Source organism: Haemorhous mexicanus, chromosome 5, assembly GCF_027477595.1.
Source record: "Haemorhous mexicanus isolate bHaeMex1 chromosome 5, bHaeMex1.pri, whole genome shotgun sequence".
NCBI lineage: Eukaryota > Metazoa > Chordata > Aves > Passeriformes > Fringillidae > Haemorhous > Haemorhous mexicanus.
The window spans coordinates 74,574,222-74,596,867 of NC_082345.1; the positions used below are offsets into that span (position 1 = coordinate 74,574,222).

The 22,646-nt window shown below is 49.4% G+C and overlaps 1 protein-coding gene across 1 annotated transcript in view; it reads left to right on the forward strand.

Moving 5' to 3' along the window:
• Positions 1 to 22,646, forward strand: part of LOC132328189 (collagen alpha-1(VII) chain-like) — a 94,182-nt gene that overhangs the window by 52,638 nt on the left and 18,898 nt on the right. The window contains 21 exon segments of the mRNA XM_059847946.1: positions 144 to 257; positions 4,237 to 4,438; positions 5,161 to 5,246; positions 5,962 to 6,006; positions 6,540 to 6,584; positions 7,483 to 7,518; positions 8,118 to 8,153; positions 8,873 to 8,932; positions 9,521 to 9,646; positions 10,255 to 10,326; positions 10,480 to 10,515; positions 10,809 to 10,868; positions 10,966 to 11,048; positions 11,532 to 11,574; positions 11,577 to 11,651; positions 12,708 to 12,743; positions 14,380 to 14,415; positions 16,149 to 16,205; positions 16,337 to 16,408; positions 17,787 to 17,858; positions 18,315 to 18,350. Coding sequence (XP_059703929.1) covers positions 144 to 257; positions 4,237 to 4,438; positions 5,161 to 5,246; positions 5,962 to 6,006; positions 6,540 to 6,584; positions 7,483 to 7,518; positions 8,118 to 8,153; positions 8,873 to 8,932; positions 9,521 to 9,646; positions 10,255 to 10,326; positions 10,480 to 10,515; positions 10,809 to 10,868; positions 10,966 to 11,048; positions 11,532 to 11,574; positions 11,577 to 11,651; positions 12,708 to 12,743; positions 14,380 to 14,415; positions 16,149 to 16,205; positions 16,337 to 16,408; positions 17,787 to 17,858; positions 18,315 to 18,350 — 1,428 coding nt within the window.

Genomic DNA, 22,646 nt, shown 5'->3' on the forward strand with positions numbered 1-22,646 from the left:
TGGAAAATGAAATCAAAGAAAGGATTTCTGCACGGATCAGTGTCAGGGCTTGGGAAAGGGTCCTGCTCTCCATTTTTTCCATTTTTCCGGTTTTTCCAGTAATTAACGGAATTTTGTTGGCGTTTATCCATCCCTCCCTGCAGAGCTTGGCTGTGCCCCCACCACATCCAGGAGATCTGCAGGAAAACCATTCCCTGGATCTCCTGCAGCCCTTGGAGGAGAGGCTGGAAGGACAAACCCAGCAGGACACCAGCCAGGTACGATTTTCCAAGGATTTCAGATGAACTGGGAGTGGCTTCTCCGTATCCCTGGAGAGCACCAGAGCTCCTGGAATGAGCAGGAGGCTGATAGCAATGACAAAAATCCCTTGGGAAACGTTTTGTTGGTTAATTCCACAATTCTGGGGGGAAAACCAGGATAATCCCATTTTATCCCATCCCATCTGGCCACACCATCCTGGTGTTATTCCAGCTTGATTTGACTGAAGAGCTGATGATTCCCAAGGCTTTTAAAACAGGGATAATGCAGACTCCAAACAGGGAATTTAAACTATGCCTCCTACAAGATGTTTCCTTTTCCTTCCCACCTTCCATAGGTGTGGAAATTCATATGGTCTCAGATATTCCACAGATATTCCAGGATATTCCTGCAGTGCTCTGGAGCATCTGAGTCATTTAAAGAGGAGGATTTGGGGGTCTAGGCAGGAATTTGGGGATTTTCTCTGATCCCTAAAATCCCATTTCCTTCTGCTTTCCTGCCCTCCTGGGCAGAGATTCCCTTCCCAAATCCTGCTCCAAACCCAGCACTCTCCATTTTGGACGTTGTTGTATCCCTATGGAATTCTTGGGAATAGCCAGAGGCAGGACAGCACCAGCTTTAAAAAGCAGAGGGAAAAATCCCTGGGATTTTTCCTTGGAGCTTGAAATATCAGCAAAGATATTTTTAAGGATGGCAAAGGAGAGTGACTGGAAGTGGGGAGATCCAGCTCCAGGAAATCCTGCTCTGGTTTATCCAGCTCTTCCTGCTGCTCCCGGCCCTTTATCCCTGCCCTAGCTCGGGAATGAATTCCAGGGATAATCACGGAGCTGGAATCACGAACGGCTCAGCAGCCACGAGAGGGCTCCCGGCTCCAACAGAAAATCCTGGAGCGGGAACTGCGGCTCTGGAGATGCCGGGATGTGCCAAGAACATCCTGAGCTCTGCTTTCCCTCCTGGATGCAGCGATTCCCTCTTCTGGGAATGGTCAGGCTGGAGGAACACAGAGGATGGAGCACAAATCCATCGGGTTCTTAGAATTGTGGAAGGGTTTGGGTGGGATGGGATTTTGAGGATCATCCCATCCCACCCCATCCATAGCAGGGACACCTCCCACTGTCCCAGCTGCTCCAGCCCCAGTGTCCAGCCTGGCCTGGGACACTCCAGGGATGCAGGGGCAGCCCCAGCTGCTCTGGCAGTTCCAGCCCAGGCAGGAATTCCTCATTGCCCAGATCCCATCCATGCCTGCCCTCTGGCAGTGGGAGCCATTCCCTGGCTCCTGTCCCTGCAGGCCTTGTCCCCAGTCCCTCTGCAGCTCTCCTGGAGCCCCTCCAGGCCCTGGAATGTGCTGGAAGCTCTCCCTGGAGCCTTCCCTTCTCCAGGTGAGCACCCCCAGCTCTCCCAGCCTGGCTCCAGAGGGACTCCAGCCCTGGAGCAGCTCCGTGGATTTCTCTGGATTTGCTCCAACAGCTCCTGATGATCCCCATTCCATCAGGAGCTATACAGACGCAGAACAACTCCCACAAATATTTTAGGACACTCCAAACTCCCTCAGGAGGATGGGATCGGGATCCCAAGGACGTTTTCCTCTCTTGCATTTGGAGTGAAATCCCATTTATCCTGGTGAGAAAGGAGCAGCAGATTCCAAAGGCAGGGAAGGAGCAGCTCCCACGTCCCGGAGGTGCCAAGGAGGGATGGAGCTGGTTTTCCTGCCAGTTTTCCCAGGAGCAGCAGTAGGAATCACAAATTTCCACCTGGAACAGCCTGGAAAATCCCAGGAGCTCCATCCCTGAGGAGCAATTCCTGGCAGGAGTTAACTGGAAGCAAAGGAACCACTGGGAAGAGCAGGATGAGCCCAAATCCACGTGTCCAGAGCAGGGCTGGATACTCATCCATGGATGAGCCCCTGCTTTGGGGTTATGGGACCATCCCAAAAAATTCCAGCTCCTCCATCCCTGGATTTCAGCTTATTCCTTCCCGAGTTCATTTGGATAAATCCCCCTCATCTCCATATGGATTAACCCAAAATTGCTTCATTTTCCTCCCTGAAATCTCTTTTTTTCCTATTTTTCCCTTTCCATTTTTTTTCCCCTTCCCTCTTTTTCTTACTTTATTATTTTTTTTTTCCCCTGCCAGCAACAAATCATTCCTCGAGGAAGCAGCAGCCTCCCAATTTTTCTTGGAAGTGCCTCATTCCTGGAGCAGGAAACTGCCAAAATTACAGAGGAATCACAGAATTAATGGAATCTCATTATCCCAGCCCATTTCCCAGCAAATGGGATCCATCCCAAACCTCAGCCAGCTCTTGGCAACCTCTGGAATCTCTGGAATTGACTCCAGGAGGATCTGTGGGGCATTTTAGAGCCATTCCCAGGGAAATGGAATCTCCCATGGTGCCACCTCTGGGAGATTTTCCTTCCCTTATCCCAAAAAATCCCACCCTGGATGGGTTCTCCCCATGCCAGCCTATCCTTCATCCCTCTTTTATCCCTTTTCCCTCATCCTCATCCTCTCCCAGTAGAGGATTCCAGGTTTAATTGGCTCCAAACTGGGATTTTTTTCCCCTTTTGAGTGAGAAATTTGCTGGGTTCATTATCCATGGGGTGGAATTATCCCGTGGTTTGTTAAAATCCAGGAAAACAGGATGAGCATCCCTGAGCTGCACTCGCCAACATTCCCTGGAAGTTTAGGATTTATTATCCCTGCTTAAACCATCTAAAAATCCATGAAATTATTGGGAAAAAAATAAAGTAAAAAATAAATTTAAAAGAAAAATATTAAAAATATAAAAATAAATATACAATACACATAATATATATTATATTATATATAATATATTATATGTTATAATATATATTATATTATATATTATACATTATATATTATATATTATATATTATATATTCAAAAATATAACATATTATATATTCAAAAATATATTATAATATATTACAATATGCAATATATAATATATAATATATAATATACTATATATATATACCATATATAATACATAATATATATTATATATCATATATCATCATGTAATATATAATCATCATGTAATATATAATATTATATATATTTTATATATAATATATATTATATATATTTTATATGTATATATATATATATATATATATAAAATATAAAATATGTAAATAATGTAAATATAAACATAATTTTTTTTTTAAAGAGAATGTCCCAAAATAACTGCACCCCATCCTGATTTTTCCTTCTCCTCCTCGTGCTCCTGGAAGATCTCAGGACATCAAGGCCAATAAATTCAAATTTTGCTTTCAGATCCAAATATTTACCTCAGGAAATAACTGCTGGGAATATTCTCCATAGGTTTATTCTCATTTTTCCAATGGATCATTTCCTACCGTTGCCAGGGAAAAGCAGGAACAATTTAGGAGCCAGGTCAGGAATTAATTGCTTTACCTTGTGTGCCTTAATTATTCCAAATTATCGTGGGGGGGGCTGATTAACATATGGCCCTTAATTGGCATTAATTGATGGTTTATTCCAGTTGGTGCAATAAACACGGAGTTGCCCGGGAATGGCTGGAGCAGGGAGGGATTTTTAGTTCCATTTTGGAATATTTTAGGTTTTATTGCTTCGAAACGGCCACGGATTGGTGGAAAATGGAAAATCATGGAATTCTTAAGGTTGGGAAAGAGAATTTTGGTTTATTGCTTTTAATGTTATTATTTTATAATTAGAAATTCATGGAATCATGGGATGGGAGAGATCCTAAAGCCCACCCAGTTCCATGGGCAGGGACACCTTCCACCATCCCAGGTTCTCCCAAGCCCCATCCCAACCTCACCCAGGACACTTCCAGGGATGGGGAATCCACAGTTCCTCCCCATTCCCTGGGTAAGGAATTTTTTCCTCCCATCCAATCCAGTTCTCCCCTCGGTTGGTTTTAAACCATTCCTTGCCCATATATCAGGGACCGTGTTTCCCTTCCCGCAGGAAAATTGGAATTCCGACCACGGCTCCGCGATCCCGAGGCACCGATCCAGGAGATCTCACCCTGTAAGGATCCCATTCCAGAGCCATCCCCGTGATCCAGGGGGAAGCAGGGCCCCTTCCCTGCAGGCTCCACCACCAGCTCATCCCCCTGGTGCTCCAGGAGCCCGGAAATTCCCGTTGGGATCCACGGTGAGCAATGGAAGTGGGTCCTTATTTTCCCACCTGGAAATTTAGGGATAAATATCCATAAATAAAGCAGGAAGCAGGTGCTGCAGGAACCACTTTTCATGGACAGACAGATCCTTCTCCACGAATTTGTCCAGGGAAATGAGGGAACTGAACAATCTGGTTTTTGGGGAAAACAGAACTGCTGGAATCCCCTTGGAATGTCGAAGGTGTTTCCCTGTGAGTGTGGGTGGTGATAAACCTGCCCATTCCTGACACACCTGGACATTCCAGGGATCTTTAACACGAGATCCCAGAAATGGGGGGAAAAGTTGATTTTTATAAAATTTAGAAGCCAAAAATTCCTGTTCCCAGGAGCTAAGGATGGGAAGTTGAGGATGATTTTCCTGTGAATGGATTTCTTGGAAAGCAGGGAGTGACCCTCGCCCTGCATTCCCGGGAGGAATGAGCTGAGCTCATCCACACCTTCTCCAGAAATTCCAGGGCTATAGTGGGACACCTGTGCCGCTGCCAAAAGCCTGGAATTCCTCAGGAATTGCTCAGGAATTCCTTGGTCCTGGCAGCTCCCAGATGTCCCATCCGGGCTGGAGCAGATGGGGAGCCTGGAGCCACCCCGAATCCAGCCTGGAACTCTCCAATGCATCCCGGTGATCCCTGAAAGCCCCAGCTTCCCTCTGGGATTTCCCACCTACCTCCTCACATCCCATTCCTCAGAGGTCTTTTCCATGGCTCCAGGAGAAATTTTTCCAGCTGCTCTCACACTTCCCTCTCCTCTTTTTGAATCCAAGGCACATCCAGGCCCTCATCATCCGAGGAGAATTAAGGTACGGAATTCCTCCTGCCCTGCTCTTATCCCAGGGAGGAGACAGCTGCTCCTTTCTCCCATCTTATCCCACCCTATCCCATGGATCTCATGGATCCAATCCCATGAATCCTATCCCATCCCATCCCATCCTATCCCACAGATCCCATCCCACGGATCCCATCCCACGGATCCCATCCCATCCCATGGATCCCATCCCATCCCATCTCGTGGTTCCCATGGATCCAATCCCATTAATCCTATCCCATCCCACGGATCCTGTCCTATGCCATCCCCTCCCCTCCCATGGATGCCTTGGATCCCATCCCATCACCTCCCATCCTATCCCATCCCATCCCATTCCATGGATCCTATGGATCCCAAACCACAGATCCCATCCCATCCCACGGATCCCATCCCATCGCATTAATTCCATCCCATCCCATGGATCCCATCCCATCCCATTGATCCTATGGATCCCATCCCATCCCATGGATCCCATCCCATCCCACAGATCCCATCCCATCCCATTCCACAGATCCCATCCCACAGATCCCATCCCACGGATCCCATGGATCCCATCCCATCCCATTGATCCTATGGATCCCATCCCATCCCACAGATCCCATCCCATCCCATCCCATCCCATCCCATCCCACAGATCCCATCCCATCCCACAGATCCCATCCCACGGATCCCATGGATCCCATCCCATCCCGGTGCATTTTTCCTTGCAGAAGGAGGGAAGTGGCCCAGCAGATCCCTCCTCCCCTGGCCCAAAGGTCAGTGCTTCTACCCCACATTGCAATGCGCATTCCCGGGATAAGGATCCATTTTCCCAGAGCTGTCTCATTTCGGAAACTGAGGAATCACAGGGAAAAAAATCAGGAAAATCGAGACAGAATCACCAGTTCTGCCCTTGGGGATGAGCAGAAATTCCAGGGTGGAATCTTTCCCAGCTGATCCAAACATGGGGTTTGTGTTTTGGGAATTCTCAATCAGTTTGGGATTCCTCCTGTCTCCTTCAAATTCATGGAATTCTTTCACACCCGCAGTATCCTGGGAGAGGGAAACCCTGGATTTTTCCTTTGCTCCAGGATTTGTGCTTTTCCCTCTGCATTCCCACTGCACAGGAGAATTCCCAATCCTTTCTGGGAATGCGAGTGCTGGAATTCAGGGATTCCTCCATGGATATTTGCCAAAAACTGCAGCAGGAATGAGGGCAGCACCCACCTGCTGCCAAGAGGGAAGGGAAAATTCCTTGGAATAATGAATTCTTGGGATTGATTTTTGGGGGGGATTGGTTGTTTTTCAGGGAGAAATGGGAGCTCCTGGATCCCGTGGAGACAAAGGAGAAAAGGTAGGGATGGGATTTTCCTGATCCTTTGAAACCAGAATTCCCTGTGCTGAGAGGGTCTGGAAAGGGAAAGGGAAATTTGGGAATTTGCTCATGGAGAGGACAATCAATGGGAACTGGGATTGGCACATTCCCACCTTTATCCCCAAACCTTCCTGGGATTTTTTTTTCCCAAATTCCAGCAGTTTCCCACACATCAGCCAGGCTCAGGAGGAAATACAAAATTTAAAGGTTGGATTTAATGGTTTTTGAGGAATTTTTCAGCCAAAATGATGGAATTATTCTATCCAACAACTCCAAAAATTCAAGTGGTGCAAAGAGGGAAGGGAAAGTTCCTTGGAATAGTGAACTTTTGGGATTGAAAGGGCTGCTGGCTGTTTTCCAGGGAGACATGGGAGCTCCTGGAGCCCCTGGAGACAAAGGAGAAAAGGTAGGGATGGGTTTTCCAGCCTGATCCTTTGAAATTCCAGCAGTTTCCCACACATCTGCCATGCTCCGGAGGAAATACAAAATTTAAGAGTGGGATTTAGTGATTTTTGAGGAAATTTCCAGCCTAAATGATGGAATTATTCCATCCTACGATTCCAAAAATTCCAGGGGGGATTTCCAATGTTCCTTTTCTGCTGGATAAGAGAACTAAAAGATGGGATGGACAAGGAAATTCCAGCCCTGGAATGAGGGTAGGGATGGAAAAAAGTGCCCCAAAAAAAACCTCATTTCAGAGACACTTTGGGCGGTGAAAATTTATAGGGAGCAGGCAGCAGATCCGGGGGGACGGGACACGGAATTCCAGGAGAAAGGGAGGGTTGGTGGGAGGCAGAATCCCGTGGGGAATTTTGGATGGAACCCCGGGAGAAAAGGAGGGGAGAGGAGTGGCTGGAAAGGGAATTTTGTCTTGCAGGGACAGCCTGGGGACGTGGGAGAACCTGGAGAGAAGGTGAGTGCTGGAATGGGCTCCAAAGTTTATTTGGGAATCTCCTCCAAGAGCCTGGATAGGGCTGGATCCAATCCCAGCCTGGAATAGCAGTGGATTAAATCTAAGGAATTACAGAGCTGCTGTCCAGCAGCAAACCAAAACTATTGATATAAAAATTAATTCTTTATTATTAATAAATAATTAGACCAAAATGTCTTAATCAGAATTATTTATTATGGAGAAGGTGAAACTCCCAGGCTGGGACAGAACAGTGCATGATACCGAAGGAATTAAATTAATTTAAATTAATTATTTTGGTGTTTGAAAATAATTAATTTATTTTAAAGCAATTAATTGTTATTTTATAATATTTATTATTTATTTTTAAGCAAATTACCTTAAAATTAGCCAAAAATACCAAGAATTGCAGTAGAGATTGATGTCACTCACCCAGACACAACTTGAGAGGGGTGTTGATCTCCCCTCTCATTCCATCACTGAATTCCTTGGAATTAGGGCATTTTCCCAGCTTTTTCCCACTTTCCAGGCAGAGAATTCCTGGAAATCTCCTGCTCAGGGGTGACAATTCCATGACCTCGGAATCCTCTCTTTATTCCCAGGGCACCAAAGGAGACCAAGGGGAAGAAGGTCAGAAGGTAAAGGACGAAGCTGGTGCCAGCCAGGGGTGACTTCTCCTCCTTTTCCCATATCCCACATTCCCAGCTCGGGATCAGCGTCCAGGTCACCTGCTCAGGTGTGGCCTGGGACCAGGAGGAGATTCCAGAAGGATCCTAAAGACAGGACAGCTTGGGAATGAGTCATGAATGCCAGGGAATGAGTCTGACCCAGAATGCTGGGATACCATTCCCAGGAATATTCCAGGAGGATCACATGGATAGAACACCTTGGGAATGAGTAATGCCAGGGAATGAGTCTGACCCAGAGTCCTGGGATAACGTTCCTGGGAATATTCCAGGAGGATCACATGGACAGGACACCGTGGGAATGAGTAATGCCAGGGAATGAGTCTGACCCAGAATCCTGGGATAACGTTCCCGGGAATATTCCAGGAGGATCACACAGACTGGACACCTTGGGAATGAGTAATGCCAGGGAATGAGTCTGACCCAGAGTCCTGGGATAACATTCCCAGGAACATTCCAGCTCCCTCTTTTCCAGAGCTGATTCCCAGCAGCTTTGTCTCTCCAGCTCAGCTCATCCAGAGGAGATGAGGGCTCTGCAGGAACCCTCGGAATGGGATCAGCTCCGTGGGATTTCAGCTGGATCTCCACGGAGCAGCACAAACCAAACTCTCCCTGTGCTGGGTTTACACTGGAAGGAGAATTCCTGATTTTTCCTGACTTTCCTTTCACAGGGAGAACCAGGAATTGGGTTCAGAGGTCCCATTGGCCAGGCTGGAGCACCTGGATTCAAGGTAAGGTTGAATCTCGCTTGGAATTTTTTTTCCTGGGTTTTTTCCTCTTTGTCATCCTGGTTTTCCACTGCTGGGTGTGGAGCACGGAAGTGGCTGCAAAGGGAAAGCACCAAAATCACCCTGGAAAGGCAGGAGAAGGATTTGGGATAGAGGGAATGCTCTGTGTCCTCCAAAGGGACGATCCAGAGGGAGATCCTGAGGATAAATACGGAATCATGGAAGGGTTTGGGCTGACCTCTCTGCAATCAGCAGAGACATCTCAGGCTGGGGAAAAAAATCCAGGGAATTGTGGGCTCAGCAGGAGTGAGCTCCAGGGATCCCTGGGATGTTTGAATTCGCCACAGGTCAGGAGCCAAAGGCTCTGTCCTTATTTAGCCATGGAAAAGCCCTTTTGTCACCAAAACTTGGGAAGAAAGGACATCCTGAAGTTCGGTGATAATTTCTCCAACCTTTGGATCTTCTCATGGATCAGGACTGGAAGTGGTGCCCCAAATTCCCTGCACTGGTCATGGGAATTCAAGGAGACATCCCAGACTTTCTCCAGCAAATCCCACCCAAAAACCCAATTCCTTGTGATTCCCTCTCCAGGGCGAGCCAGGGGCCCCGGGACCTCCAGGAGCTCAGGGCATCCAAGGAATCCGCGGCAACGCCGGCACTCCCGGATCCCAGGGGGACAGAGGGGCTCCAGGTGTGCCCGGAATTCCGGGACAGAAGGTGAGGGGACACCATGGGCTGTGTTTGTCACCTCAAGGTGACCACAGTGAGCAAACTGTCCGTGCCAGGTGGCCCCTGTGGGCCAAACCCCCAGAATTCCAGGTTTTCCTGAGCCTGGAGGCTGTCGGGGAAGTGGGAACAAATCCCAGTTGGGAAAGGAAAGGTACTGGGAATGATTAGAAGGATGGGAGGATCCTCAGGTTCCCAAAGAAAAAAAATGGAGCTCCCAGGAAGTTGTTCTTCCTGGGAATTTATTGGTGGGACTTGGAAGGAGTGGCCATTGGGATGGCAGCTGGAATTTTGGGGTCATTAATCCCTGGGAACAGAGGGAGGAATGCCAGGTTGGGAAAGCTCTCTAAAGTCATGGGATCCAAGCTGTGCCAAATCCCCAGTGAGTGCCACCTCCAGGAATTCCTCGGACACCTCCAGGGATGGGGACTCCAGACCTCCCTGGGCAGCCCCTGCCAATGTCTGACCGCCCTTTCCATGGGGGAATTCCTGCCGGTGCAGGGAACACTCGGATCACCAGCTCCTGCTTTTGTCTGGATCAGGGAAATCGGGACCTTTCCCATCCCTGTGTTCTCCTCTCAAATGGTTTTGTTTTCCAGGGAGAACGGGGGAGGAGAGGCCGGAGTGGATCTCCTGGGCCCGTGGGACCATCGGGATCCCCCGGAAAAGAGGTGGATTTGTACATATTCCCTGTGCCTTTTGGGAGGGATGGATGAGGGATCTGGGCTGGATGGGCTTCCATCCTCTGGGAATGTTGGGCTAGGAGAGCACTGAGCACTTGCAAAGCAAATCCTCCCTTTTATTTTGTTGTCCTTTTCCTACAGGGAATTCCTGGGACACCTGGACCCAAAGGCAACAAGGTCAGTGCCACCCTCCCAGGAAAGCCATGAGCAGAAATCCTGGGATGGGAATGGGACAAATCCCTGCTTTCCCCTGGCTCCTTCTCCCTGACCCCATCCTCCTTCATCCCATTCCACCCTCCCTCCCTTCCTCCCATGGTTCCTGGAGCACCCTCCAGAGAGAACAGCAGAAAATCCATGGAATTCAGTCTCCTGAGTCTTCCCGGGACTTCAGTCCTGGCCAAACCAACCAGGAATTGTGTGGTGGGGTTTCCCTGTCCCCGGTGACACCTCTGGAATTCTCTGCTTCCCAGGGAGAAGCCGGCGTTGGAGCCACAGGTCCGAGAGGTCCCCATGGATTTCCTGGCCCTCGGGTAGGTCCATCCATAAAAATTCCAGGCTTGGATTCCTGCAGCCTCCAGCCGCCTTTGGAGGCAGCTTTATCCATCACCTCCCTCCCACTCATCCCAGAAATTCCTGAAGGGTTTCAGGCAGCAAAATTCCTTTTTCATCCTATCCCTGAGGAGTTTTGGCCTCATTCCAGCAAAGACAAAGTCGGAATCGGAGGCCACGTTTAAATTTGCTGCTCCTGTGGCTCTACCAAAAATAAATTGGGATTTTATGGCCCAATCCATCGGGACAAACTCCCCACCTGCTTTGGGATGAGGCTCCCGAGGCAAAACACTCCCTGGAAATGTCAACAGCTGTGGGCAAACCTCGCTGGAGATCCATTATCCAAAGGAAATGGTGGAATAATGTTTCTGCTCTTCCAACTCCGGCATCAATCTAAATCCCAGGATCTCAGGTTGTGTTGGCTTCCTATGGGAGACCTAAATTTGGCCTCAGTTATTTGGAATTTGGGCAATTCCTGAGGTTAAAGGCAGGTCCTGTAGGGTCACCTCAAGGCCTCCATGGACCCTCCAGTGCAGCTCTTCCATCCCAATCCATAAGAACACCCGGCACCTCATCCTGATGGAGGGATAAGGAGGCTGGACAGGTCCTCTGGGGACAGGGAATTCTGCCTGTCCCATTCCCAGTGGATGGTTTGTGGGTTTGGGATTCCCTGTGTGCCTCACTCCTCGTTGCTGTCCCTGCCCCTCTGCGTCCCCCAGGGTGACGAGGGCATCGTGGGAATGCGGGGTCCCCCTGGAATGATGGTGAGTGTTCCAACATTCCCGGAAAACCACGGATGGCAGAGTCCCCAGGAGCCGTGAGAGAAAGAAAATGGGATTCTTCCAGTGGGAAATAGAAATTTGGGAGCCTGCATTCCAGTGGGATGGGGGAGTGGAAATCCCGTGAATTCCTTACTGTCCTTGTCCATTTGTGTGGCTCATCCCAAGGTTTGGAAGCTCTCCTGGAATATCAATCCCAGCCTGCTGTTGTCAGGTCTGGGGGAATTTCAGGAATTTCAGGAATTTCAGGCTCTTGTTCCGCTGGAGGGGGCTGAGTAGGGGGAGACACAAAGGGCAGCTGGAATTTGGATAAACTCATTATTATTTATTAATTATTATAATTGATTAGGCTGTTGTTTTTCATGGAATGAGAGGAAGAGGATTTTTTTATAAGGAGCAATAGGAAATGGGGGAATGGCTTTAAACTGGAATAGGGCAGGGATAAATGGGATGTTGGGAAGAAATTCTTCCCTGTGAGGCTGGGAAGGATTCTGGCACAGAATTCCCGGAGAAGTTTTGGCTGTCTGGAAGTGTCCAAGGCCAAGTTGGACACTTGGAGCACCCTGGGTTGGTGGAGGGTGTCCCTGCAGATGGAAATTCCCATTTTCCTGCATATTCCTGGGAATTTAGCAAACAGGGGTGGCCACGTTGGGTTTTCACCTCCCCAAATGCTCTTCCCATCCTGGCTTGGCCTCCATGGAGGATTTGATCTCCATCTGGAGATCCCCATCCAGGATCCCCCTCCACCTTGGAGGAACCTCTTGGAGCAACCCAGCTTTTCCTTGATGGTCCAAAAATCCCAGTGGGATTCTCAAAATGAGGGAATTTGGCTGAATTTATCCACCTGCCAGGAGAATCCTGGTGGTGCACAGAGGATTAAAGTAGGAGCTCCTGTGCTGGTTCTTCCAGCAGATTTTCCATGCTGGAGCCCAGCCCTGGAAGCAGCTCTGCCTTTGGGTGGAGGCTGCTCTTCCCCAACTTCCCACCTTCCCACTTTCCTTCTCTTTTTGTGGATCCTCACGTAGTTTTATGTTTTTCCAGGGTCCAAAAGGCTTCCCAGGCGTGAAAGGCCAAAGAGTAAGAACTGATCTTATCTACAGCTCTTATCTTATCTGCAGCTCTTATCTACAACTCTTATCTGCAGCTCTTATCTGCAGCTCTTATCTTATCTGCAGCTCTCATCTACAGCTCTTATCTGCAGCTCTCATCTGCAGCTCTTATCTGCAACTCTTATCTACAACTCTTATCTTATCTGCAACTCTTATCTACAGCTCTTATCTTATCTGCAGCTCTCATCTGCAGCTCTTATCTTCACATGGTTCCCTGGTGTTGTGGGGAGCAGCTGCCCTTTTAAACCAGTGGGAATCATCCCAGGATCTCCTGGGAATGGGCTGGGAGAGCCCCTGGATCAGGCTTTGGGAATCATCCCAGATCTCCTGGGAACGGACTGGGAGGGCCCCCAGATCAGCCCTTGGGAATCATCCCAGATCTCCTGGGAATGGGCTGGGAGAGCCCCTGGATCAGGCTTTGGGAATCATCCCAGATCTCCTGGGAATGGACTGGGAGGGCCCCCAGATCAGCCCTTGGGAATCATCCCAGATCTCCTGGGAATGGGCTGGGAAAGCCCCCAGATCAGCCCTTGGGAATCATCCCAGATCTCCTGGGAATGGACTGGGAGAGCCCCTGGATCAGGCTTTGGGAATCATCTCAGATCTCCTGGGAACAGGCTGGGAGAGCCCCTGGATCAGGCTTTGGGAATCATCCCAGATCTCCTGGGAACAGGCTGGGAGAGCCCCTGGATCAGCCTTTGGGAATCATCCCAGATCTCCTGGGAATGGACTGGGAGGGCCCCTGGATCAGCCTTTGGGAATCATCCCAGATCTCCTGGGAATGGGCTGGGAGAGCCCCTGGATCAGGCTTTGGGAATCATCCCAGGATCTCCTGGGAATGGGCTGGGAGAGCCCCTGGATCAGCCTTTGGGAATCATCCCAGATCTCCTGGGAATGGACTTGGAGAGCTCCAGGATCTCCTGGGAAAGGACTGGGAGAGCCCCTGGATCAGGCTTTGGGAATCATCCCAGATCCCCAGCCTGGGAATGGGCTGGGAGAGCCCCTGGATCAGCTTTTGGGAATCATCCCAGATCTCCAGGGAATGGCCTGGGAGAGCTCCAGGATCTCCCGGGAAAGGATTGGGAGAGCGCCTGGATCTCCTGGGAATGGCCTGGGAGAGCCCCTGGACCTCCTGGGAAAGGATTGGGAGAGCCCCTGGATCTCCTGGGAATGGGCTGGGAGAGCCCCTGGATCAGCCTCGTGTGCCCTGCACTCCAGCTCCTATCCCACACCGATTCCATTAAAAGGTTTGAGGGAGAAATTTGGGAAATCCTTCCTTTTTAGGATCTCATCCCACCCCTGCAGGATGGAGGTGCTGAATTCCATTGGGATGGGAAACCCGGCAGCAATCCCACATTGGGCTGAGCATGGAGTCAGGAAAACCACCTCAGTCCCCTGGTGTTTTATCCATTGTCTAATCCATAAATTTGGGGTTCCCACCACATTTCCTGGAGAGCTGAGGGCTTTCCAGAGTGTCCAGAGGATCTGACTTCCAGCTCCAGGAGGTTTTAGTGCCCTGGAGTGGGAGTCATTGCCCTGAGCGACACAAGAGGCAATAAAAAGGGAATAATTCACCCAATTTTTTTTTCTTTTCCTGTTTTTAGGGTGATCGGGGACTTCTGGGACCAAAGGGAGAACGAGTAAGGGCATTCCAGATTTTTTGGGGGTTTTCCTTTCACTGTGTGGCTCCCAGAAAAGCCTGGATCCATCCTCTCCTTGCTGTGCCTACGAAATTAGGAGGAGGCAACACCTGGATTCTCCCCCTCCTTTTTGGGGGTCCCCCACCAGTTTAAATCAATTTTTTTTTGATTCCATCCTCGCACTGGAGACATCTCTGGGAGCTGAGTTTGTGGGGTGGATTTGATGGGATCCTGCAAAGCACAACGGCAACCAAAAAAAAAAAAAAAATTTAAAAAAAATGTAATTTTGGGAACGATTTGCTGGGGCACAAAACTCCTGAATAAAGCGAGGAAGAAAAATTCCCCCTGATTTTTGGAATGAGCAGCTGACCCCAAAGCCAACCTTAATTTCCAACAGCCCGAGCTGGCTCCTGACAGGTAATGGGAAAATAACTCCTCAAGTGCTCCTGGAAAATGCTCGGAAACCGCTGAACTCGTGCCCGGCGTTTTGTCAAGTCCCTTCCTGGCCGGAATGGCTGGTTGGAAAATGAGGTTTTGGAAAAGCTCCGTGATGATGCCGCCTTTGAGTCACGCAATATTCCGTGATTAAGGCCCATTTGTCTCTGAGGAAGCTCCTCTGGAAAGGAACTCGCCCCGGAGACCAATCAATTCTTAATTTGCTTCGTGAGGAGGCCTCGGAGCTCTTCCCAGGCCGAAGGAATGTGGGATGTGCTTTCCAAAGGATGCCTTCGTAAAAGACGAGGTGGAATCGGAGATGAAACGGGAGCCGGAGGGAGGAATTGGCTTGGGTTTGTTCCACCTGATTCCAGCCTAATTTTCCATCTCATTCTCCCTGGATCAGTGCAGGAATAACTCCATGGATCCCAGGGTTAGATAAACTGCAGGATTTTTAGTCTCCCTTCTGTTCCCAAAATTTGTTGAGCCCCATCCTGGCTCTGTTAGAGAGGTGGGAAGCAGGAATGTGTGTGAAGCCAGAATTTGGGAAGGGTCCTGTGGTGAGGGTTGGACAGAGTCCAAAAAATGTCGGATTTTTGGGAATATTGTCGGATGTGGAGTTGGTAAAACCCCAGCAAGGCAGAATCACCCAGATCAGGAATATTTGCACTGAAGGCAGTTGAGTGGAGGGAATTTTTTCCAAAGGGAACCTTTGGAGACACAGCCATCCTTTCTCCAGAGCAGAGACATTCCTTGGAATAGCCGGGATTCCACACCCTGAGGAGCTTGGCATGGGTGTGTCCATGGGATTCCTGTGGCTCCCAGGGGTGGCACTTCGGGGGTGTCACCCCCCAAATCCTCCCTCTGAGGGGTGACCTTGGTGCCATCCCTCAGCTCCGGCTGCATCCACAATCCAGGACACCACGGACAGCAGCATTCCCTATCCTGCCTGCGGCTGCTTCCCACAGCTGGGAAGAGCTGGAATTCCCAACCCCCTGAGTGACAAAGCCACGTGCCACTCGTGGAATCTGTCCCAGCACCGGGATCGGGGAATGATCCCTTTGTCTTTTTCCATCTGGGAGAAATGTTCTGGGATAACGCCAGCTGGGCTCCAGCGTTTTTAGGGACAGGAGGGCACTGGGAAACCTCAGGATTTGGGGTTTTCTGGGCACGTTCATGACCCAGCTTTTAATTAAGGGTGATTAACCCTAACAATTAACGCCGTTGTTAATCACTGCATTCCCAGTGGGATCCATGAGCTCCCGGTGGATCCCTTTCCCTGTCTCTCCTTTCTCCAGGGTGAATCCACGACAATTTTTGGACGCCAGGGCTACAAAGGCACCAAAGGAGATCCCGTAAGTTTGGCTTTCCAAGCTGTCCCTTCCCTGCTCAGGATCAGCGCTGGGAAGCAGCACTTGGATCCAGCTGGATCCTTCCAGGAGAGGTGGAATAATCCAAATCCACCAATTCCTGGTTTTCCTTTCAGGGTGAGCAGGGGCTGCCAGGCTTTGATGGAGACAAAGGCGAGAAGGGAGAGGACGGACCCGTAGGAGAAAAGGTGGGAACTTCCCAAAGCCTGTGAGGAGGGGACTGGGGGTGGTGGAAGGAATTCCCAGGAAAATTATGGACGCCCCTGGATCCCTGGAAAAGAATTCCCAGAAAAATTGGGGCTACCCCATCCCTGGAAGTGTCCTGGATGAGAATTGGAGACAACCTGGGACAGTGGAGGGTGTTCCACGGCTGGGATTGGAGCCGGGTGATCTTTAAAGTCACTTCCATCCCAAACCATCCTGGGATTCTCTGGAAAACACGGCCACATCCAACTCTGGCACCTCCGGGGAGAGGAGGGGGCTGGGAAGGGGCCTGGGGATCCCAAACACATCCCATTTCTCAGGTGTCCCACAGGGAAAAGCGAACATTCCATTCCCACATCCCCCTCTCCCTCCAGGAGCCGTCCCTGCTCCTGGAGCCCCTGGAATGCTCTTGGTAAGGCTCGGATGGCTCCCGTGTCCCTCTTGTGTCCCCTGGGTGGTGGCAGAGCTCCTCCCTCTCCCTCTGCTCCCCAGGAGCTCATCCCAGGTCCCAGCCCGGCCCCGTTTTCCTGGGAGGAATCACGGAGTTCTCCCACTCCCGGCTGAGTCACAGCTCCCGTCTCTGTGTCCTACTCATCCCAATTTCCATCTCTCGGAAATGGCTTTGGCTTCACAAGCCTGACCCAGGACTGAATAAATTGAGGTTCCCACAGCAGCAGTGACACATCCAGCTGCTGTTGTTTCCCACGGGAAGCTGCATCCCGGTGTAGTCCAGGTGGGAATTGCCTGATCCAAGGTGGGCATGTCCCATGGGAAGAGGCGGATCCTGCCCTTCTCTGATCCCGCTGCTCAGGTCCCCAAAGTGAAGGAAACTCTTGGAGATGCTCCCATGTTTTTTTAAAGTAGGATAAAATTCCCTGTATTTCATTTGTCCGATTGGACTCTGATGAAAAACCCTCCATGAAAATTAATCCATAAAAAGTAACCCATTAAAATATTCCAGGAAAAATAATCCAGGAAAAATAATCCATAAAATAACCCACCAACATCTCCTCCGGGATAAATATCCGGATGACTTTGGAGAGAGGAATCTCCAGCCCCAGTGAGGCCGCCAGGATCTTCTCCTGGATTTTTGGCAGTTACAGCTCATCCCGAGGATCCAAACCCCCTTCCTGCCTCTTTTCCTTCAACCCCCACCACCGGGCAAGGAATCTTTTCCAGAACAATTCCCAGGGGTTCCTGCCAGCTCCTGGCACTGGCGGCTTCCTTCCCAAGCCCTGGGATGGAATTTTGATATGGAATTGGTGCTTTTGGTGGTCTTTGTTACCCCCGTGGGTTTTTCCGTGGATAAATTGCAGAGAGCAAGTGCTCACCGTGTATTTAACAGGGATTTTAACATTTTAGGGAATCAAAGGAGAAGCTGGATCCAAGGGAATGATGGGACTTTTCGGGAGCAGAGGACCCGTGGGACAGAAGGTGAGCTCCAAATCTCCTGCCAGGACTGAGGTGGAAAATCCCATCCCGGTTTTCCCATGGATATAATCCCTCATTCCCTCCCCAAAACTGCTGATTGGAATAACTGAGGGTCTGGAAAAGCAGGAGAAGCTGCACTTTTCCAGGAAAATCCTGAAGATTTTAGAGGAGCAGAGTGCTCTGGGAGCTTTCCCAGGCTGGAATGGTCTGTAAGGAGTTGCTGGAATGTCACTATTCCAGGAGGGAGGTCAGAGATGTTCTCCAAGCTCCATTGAGAGCCGGTGGAATTCACTGTTTTCCAGCTGGGATATTTGGGATATCCCACTGCCCTTCCAGCTGCTGCTGTAAGGAGCTCCTCAAAGCTCTCCTTGTCCCTTTTCCAGAATTCCTACAGCATTCCCTGTTTCCAGAGGGATCTGAGCTCTTCCTCAGGGTAACTCATCCCTGCTTTCCTTGCAGGGGGAACCAGGAGAACCGAGCTCGCCGGGATCTTCCGTGAGTGGGAAAACGTTTCCCTGCCTTTCCAAACCCTGGGTGTGGAGAAGGGCCCAGGTCCTCTCCCAGGGCCAGGAATTTGGGAAAGGGTGGGAAGAGGCAGTGGGAACTTGGAGCTGCTCCCCAAAGTCCGTGTTCCAGGAGGTTTTTGTTGGAAAAACAGCCTGGATATCAGGGATCCCAGCCAGAGGTTTGGGGCTATGGCTTGGGGAAGAAATTCCTCTCTGTGAGGTTGGGGATGCCTTGGCACAGAATTCCCAGAAAAATTCCATCTCTGGAAATGTCCAAGGCCAGGTTGGACAGGGTTTGGAGCAACCTGGGATAGTGGGAGGTGTCCCTGCCCTTGGGATGGGCTTTGAGGTCCCTTCCCACCCAAACCATTCCATAATTCCATGATTTTGCATCAAGGAATGCAAGGAAAATACATTTATTTAATGTTTTTAAAGCCTTTGGTGTATTCACCCCAAGTGGAAAAGTCTCCAAGCTCCCAAGACTCTCAGGATCACGGAATCATGGAACATTTGGAGCTGGAAAGGACCCACCAGGATCATCGAGTCCAGCTCTTAAATTAAGGGCCCAAACTCCAAATTTCCAAGGTTGTCCAAAGGAATAAATCCCCACTGATTCCTGTCACAGACAGGGAATTATTGGCAGGCCTGGAATCCCAAGTGGGAACTGCTCCCTGAGGAAAAGGCCCTCATCCAATTAGTAATTGGGTTAATTATTATTGGTATTAGTAATTATAAACGGCAATAATTATTAATAATTGAGCACTTGGCCAAAGCCTCGAGGCCGGAACGCGCTGCAAGACCTGGGATCAGCACTGCTAGGTGTTGGATTGAGGATTTTTATGGAATTGTTTTGTAGGAAACACCTGGCTCCATGGGGTGAGTCCACCCAGGAATGGAGCAAAGGTTGCTGAGTGCAAAGGGATGCCAGCATCCCGGTTTTCCCTGGATTTTGGGGATAATAACTCCCCCAGAGTGGTGTCCTGCCGTCCACCATCTCAGCAAAGCCAGAATTTTCCTTTTGGGAATGTCCTGGGATTCTGCTGGTGCAGGGCAAAGCTGGGATTTGACCCCTCACCACATTCCCAAAATTGCAAAAGCCAGATCCGAGCTGGGATGCTGCTGGGGGATCCACGATAAATTCTGGAATTCATCCCACCCGGGGCCACCTCTGACAGGTTCACTTCCCACTGGTTTTATTGGAAGATTTAGGGAATTCTCACCCATCATTCCCATCCATTCAGGCACCTGAGGGAGGATCCTGATGGGAATTAAGCTCCCACTTCATTTCCTAACTGCTCCCACTTTGATTATTCCTTCCCTGAGTTATTCCCGAGCTGTTCCTCATTCCCCAAGTCCTCTTTTCCCGAGGACAGAACTCCCATCCTGCCTGGATCCAACACCAAATCTTCCAGGCAGAGCCTCGTGCTCCTCATTTTCCTTCATTTCCCTCCAATCCCATCTTTTATTCCCACAAATTGCCCACAATTGCTGCTCCTGCTGAATTCCCTGGCAGCGATTTCAGCGCCCTCATCCATTCCCTCTCCCAGTTTTCCTATCCATGGAAGTTCCCAGCCGAGCTGTGACAGCGTTTGTGTCTTCTCCCTGCAATTATTCCCAGGAAAATTTCAATGGATCCTCTTGACTTCACACACGGGTTCAGTTTTGATATTCCAGGCGCCTCCTCCTCCTTCCCCCTCTCTTCCAAGAGCTCTGCTCCCTTTTTATTTTGCTGTTCCTGCCTCGCTTCCCTCTTTTATGTTCCAATTGCTGCCTTTTATTCCCATTAACTCGTCATTTGGATCATGGACTCCGGCTTCCAGCTCCTCTCCTTTATTCCCTGTGATTGTGCATTAAAATAGCCACGGGTTAACCCCTTGTTCTCCCCAAAACTCTGGGTTTTAATGCACTTTTCCCTCGTTTCTTGCTCTCTGTTTTGGTTTTCCAGGGATTCTGAACCCCTGGAGCGCACCAGACTCGGAGTTCAGCAGGAGTGGGAATGGTTGATAAGCAGGAATTTGAGTTTGTGATGGATATTAAGTCTCCCAGGAAAACTGGGATCACACAGAACCCTAAAACACTGAAGGCTGGAACATTCCTTTCCAGATCCTCTCATTTCAACCCCCCCGGGCAATTCCCACCCCAAACACCAAATTTTTTTGGGGGGGAAAGGAGCTCCAAACTGCAGCAAATAAACCCAACCAAAACCCAGCAGGGAAGGGCTAAAACCACGGCTGGAGCTCCGGGGTGGAGATTCCCTTTCCACCATCCCATCAAACATTGAGCAGCGGGAGCCCAGGAGGTGGAAAACCTTGTCACCGACGTGTTCTATGAAAAATCCTTTCCTTGGGATTTTCCCTCCTGAGAAGCTGGGAGGCCTCAGGAACAAACTGTGACCAAAGATTCTCTGCTGCTGTGGGATGCAGCAGGTGGGTCTGGGATTGGTCTCACCTGGTTGTTTCTCATTGATGGCCAATCCCAGCCCGGCTGTCCAGACTGGCTCGGTCACAGCCAAACCTTTGTCATTCATTCCTTTTCTATCCTTAGCCAGCCTTCTGATGGAATCCTTTCTTCTGTTCTTTTAGTAGAGTTTTAATATAATATAGATCATAAAATAATAAATCAGCCTTCTGAGCATGGAGTCAACTTTCTCATCCCTTCCCTCACCCTGGGACCCCGGTGAACACCGTCACAAAACCTTTCAGGAGAAGTTTGGGAATTCATCCCCCTTTTGATGTGTGCCTTCAAAGGGCTCCATCCTTCCGGGGGAGCATCCCGATGGATTCCAGCCTCCCCCTGCTCATTCCCGGCTCCTCCCTGGCTCCTCCCTGCCTCCAGCCCGCAGCTCCGCGGGAATTTTCGCCCGGGAGCCAGGAGGATCCGAGGTTTCTCTGCGTCACAGGGTTGGTGACTCAGCCTCTCTGCGTGGACCCGCAGCGTTGGCAGCTCCGTTCCAGCCACGTTTGAATCCCAAATCCAAAGCGCCGGGGTCTGTTTCCAGTATTCCTGCAGTAATTGCCTTTAAATTGCCATTTAAATTTTAATTTTCTCCCATTTATTGTCCAGCCTTGACTTCCCTGGCACGACACCGGGATGGAAATCCGAGGGAACAAATTTCCATTTGGCTTCTTCCCATTTCCTTCTTTCCCGCCTCCCCCCCCCCCACTTTTTTTTTCCCCTTTCCTCTTTAAATTCCTCCAATTCTTTCCTCTTTTAATTCCCATCTTTTCCCTGTCCTGGGAAAGCATCACCCACATGACCTTCCCTTTCAGGCCATGTCCAATCCTGATTTTAAATCTTCCAATCCACATTCCAAAATATCTCCAGCAGGAAACCACTTAGGGAGAGGTAAAACCCGAGTCTAAATCTTATTTGTATTGCATGGACTAGGTAGGCCAGGCTTACACCCAGATTTCCAGCACATCCTTACAATTTTAAACCTTCCAATCCACATTCCAAAATCTCTCCAGACCAGGATGAGCAAGAAGCCACTTGTGGAGAGATAAAATCCAGGTCTAAATCTTATTTATGTGCTCTGGACTAAGTAGGCCAGGCTTAGACCCAGCTTTCCTTCAGCATATCCTTAAGCAAGTTTAACTTTTCCTAAAACCATCTGGGATTCTCTCAGGGAGAGAAGAATCTCATGGAAAGCAGGAAGATGGGTTGGACAGGAAAACATGGAAAACCTGGCACTGGAGATATTTGGGATAATGAAGAGAAGTATTAAAGCTTAAATTAAATTGAAATTAAAATAGGGGAAGTCTAATTCATGTCAGGTTTTCAGTGCACAAAAAGAAGCTTTTTGAGCCATTCCTGGTCTGCTCCCAGCTCCCAGTTCCTTCAAAACTCCAGGCACTTGAAGGTATCCCGGATCTGTGGGATTCAACCATCACACAAATGGTTTATTGCCCTCCAATCTGTCCCAGCAAACAGAAGTATTCCCATTTTCCCGGGGTTTTATGGTTTATTTACATCCCCAGATGGAATTTTCTATTGATTGTGTCAATAAACAGCTACCAATAAGGAGATATCTGTGCCTGGAATATGGAGGAACATGGATTTCCCCTGATCCAGGGAGTCCCTGGCACACAAATCTGATTTTTTTTTTAATCTTAATGAATTTGTTTCCTTCCAACCACCACAGCAAACAAATTCCAAGCAGAGAATTCCACTTGTCCGGCTCCTGATTTGCTCAGGCAGCCAATTCATTCTCCCCTGAGAGGGGCTCAAGTGGGGATAAATCCAATTTTTCCTTCACATCCAGGTGCTGGGAAATGCCATCAAAATT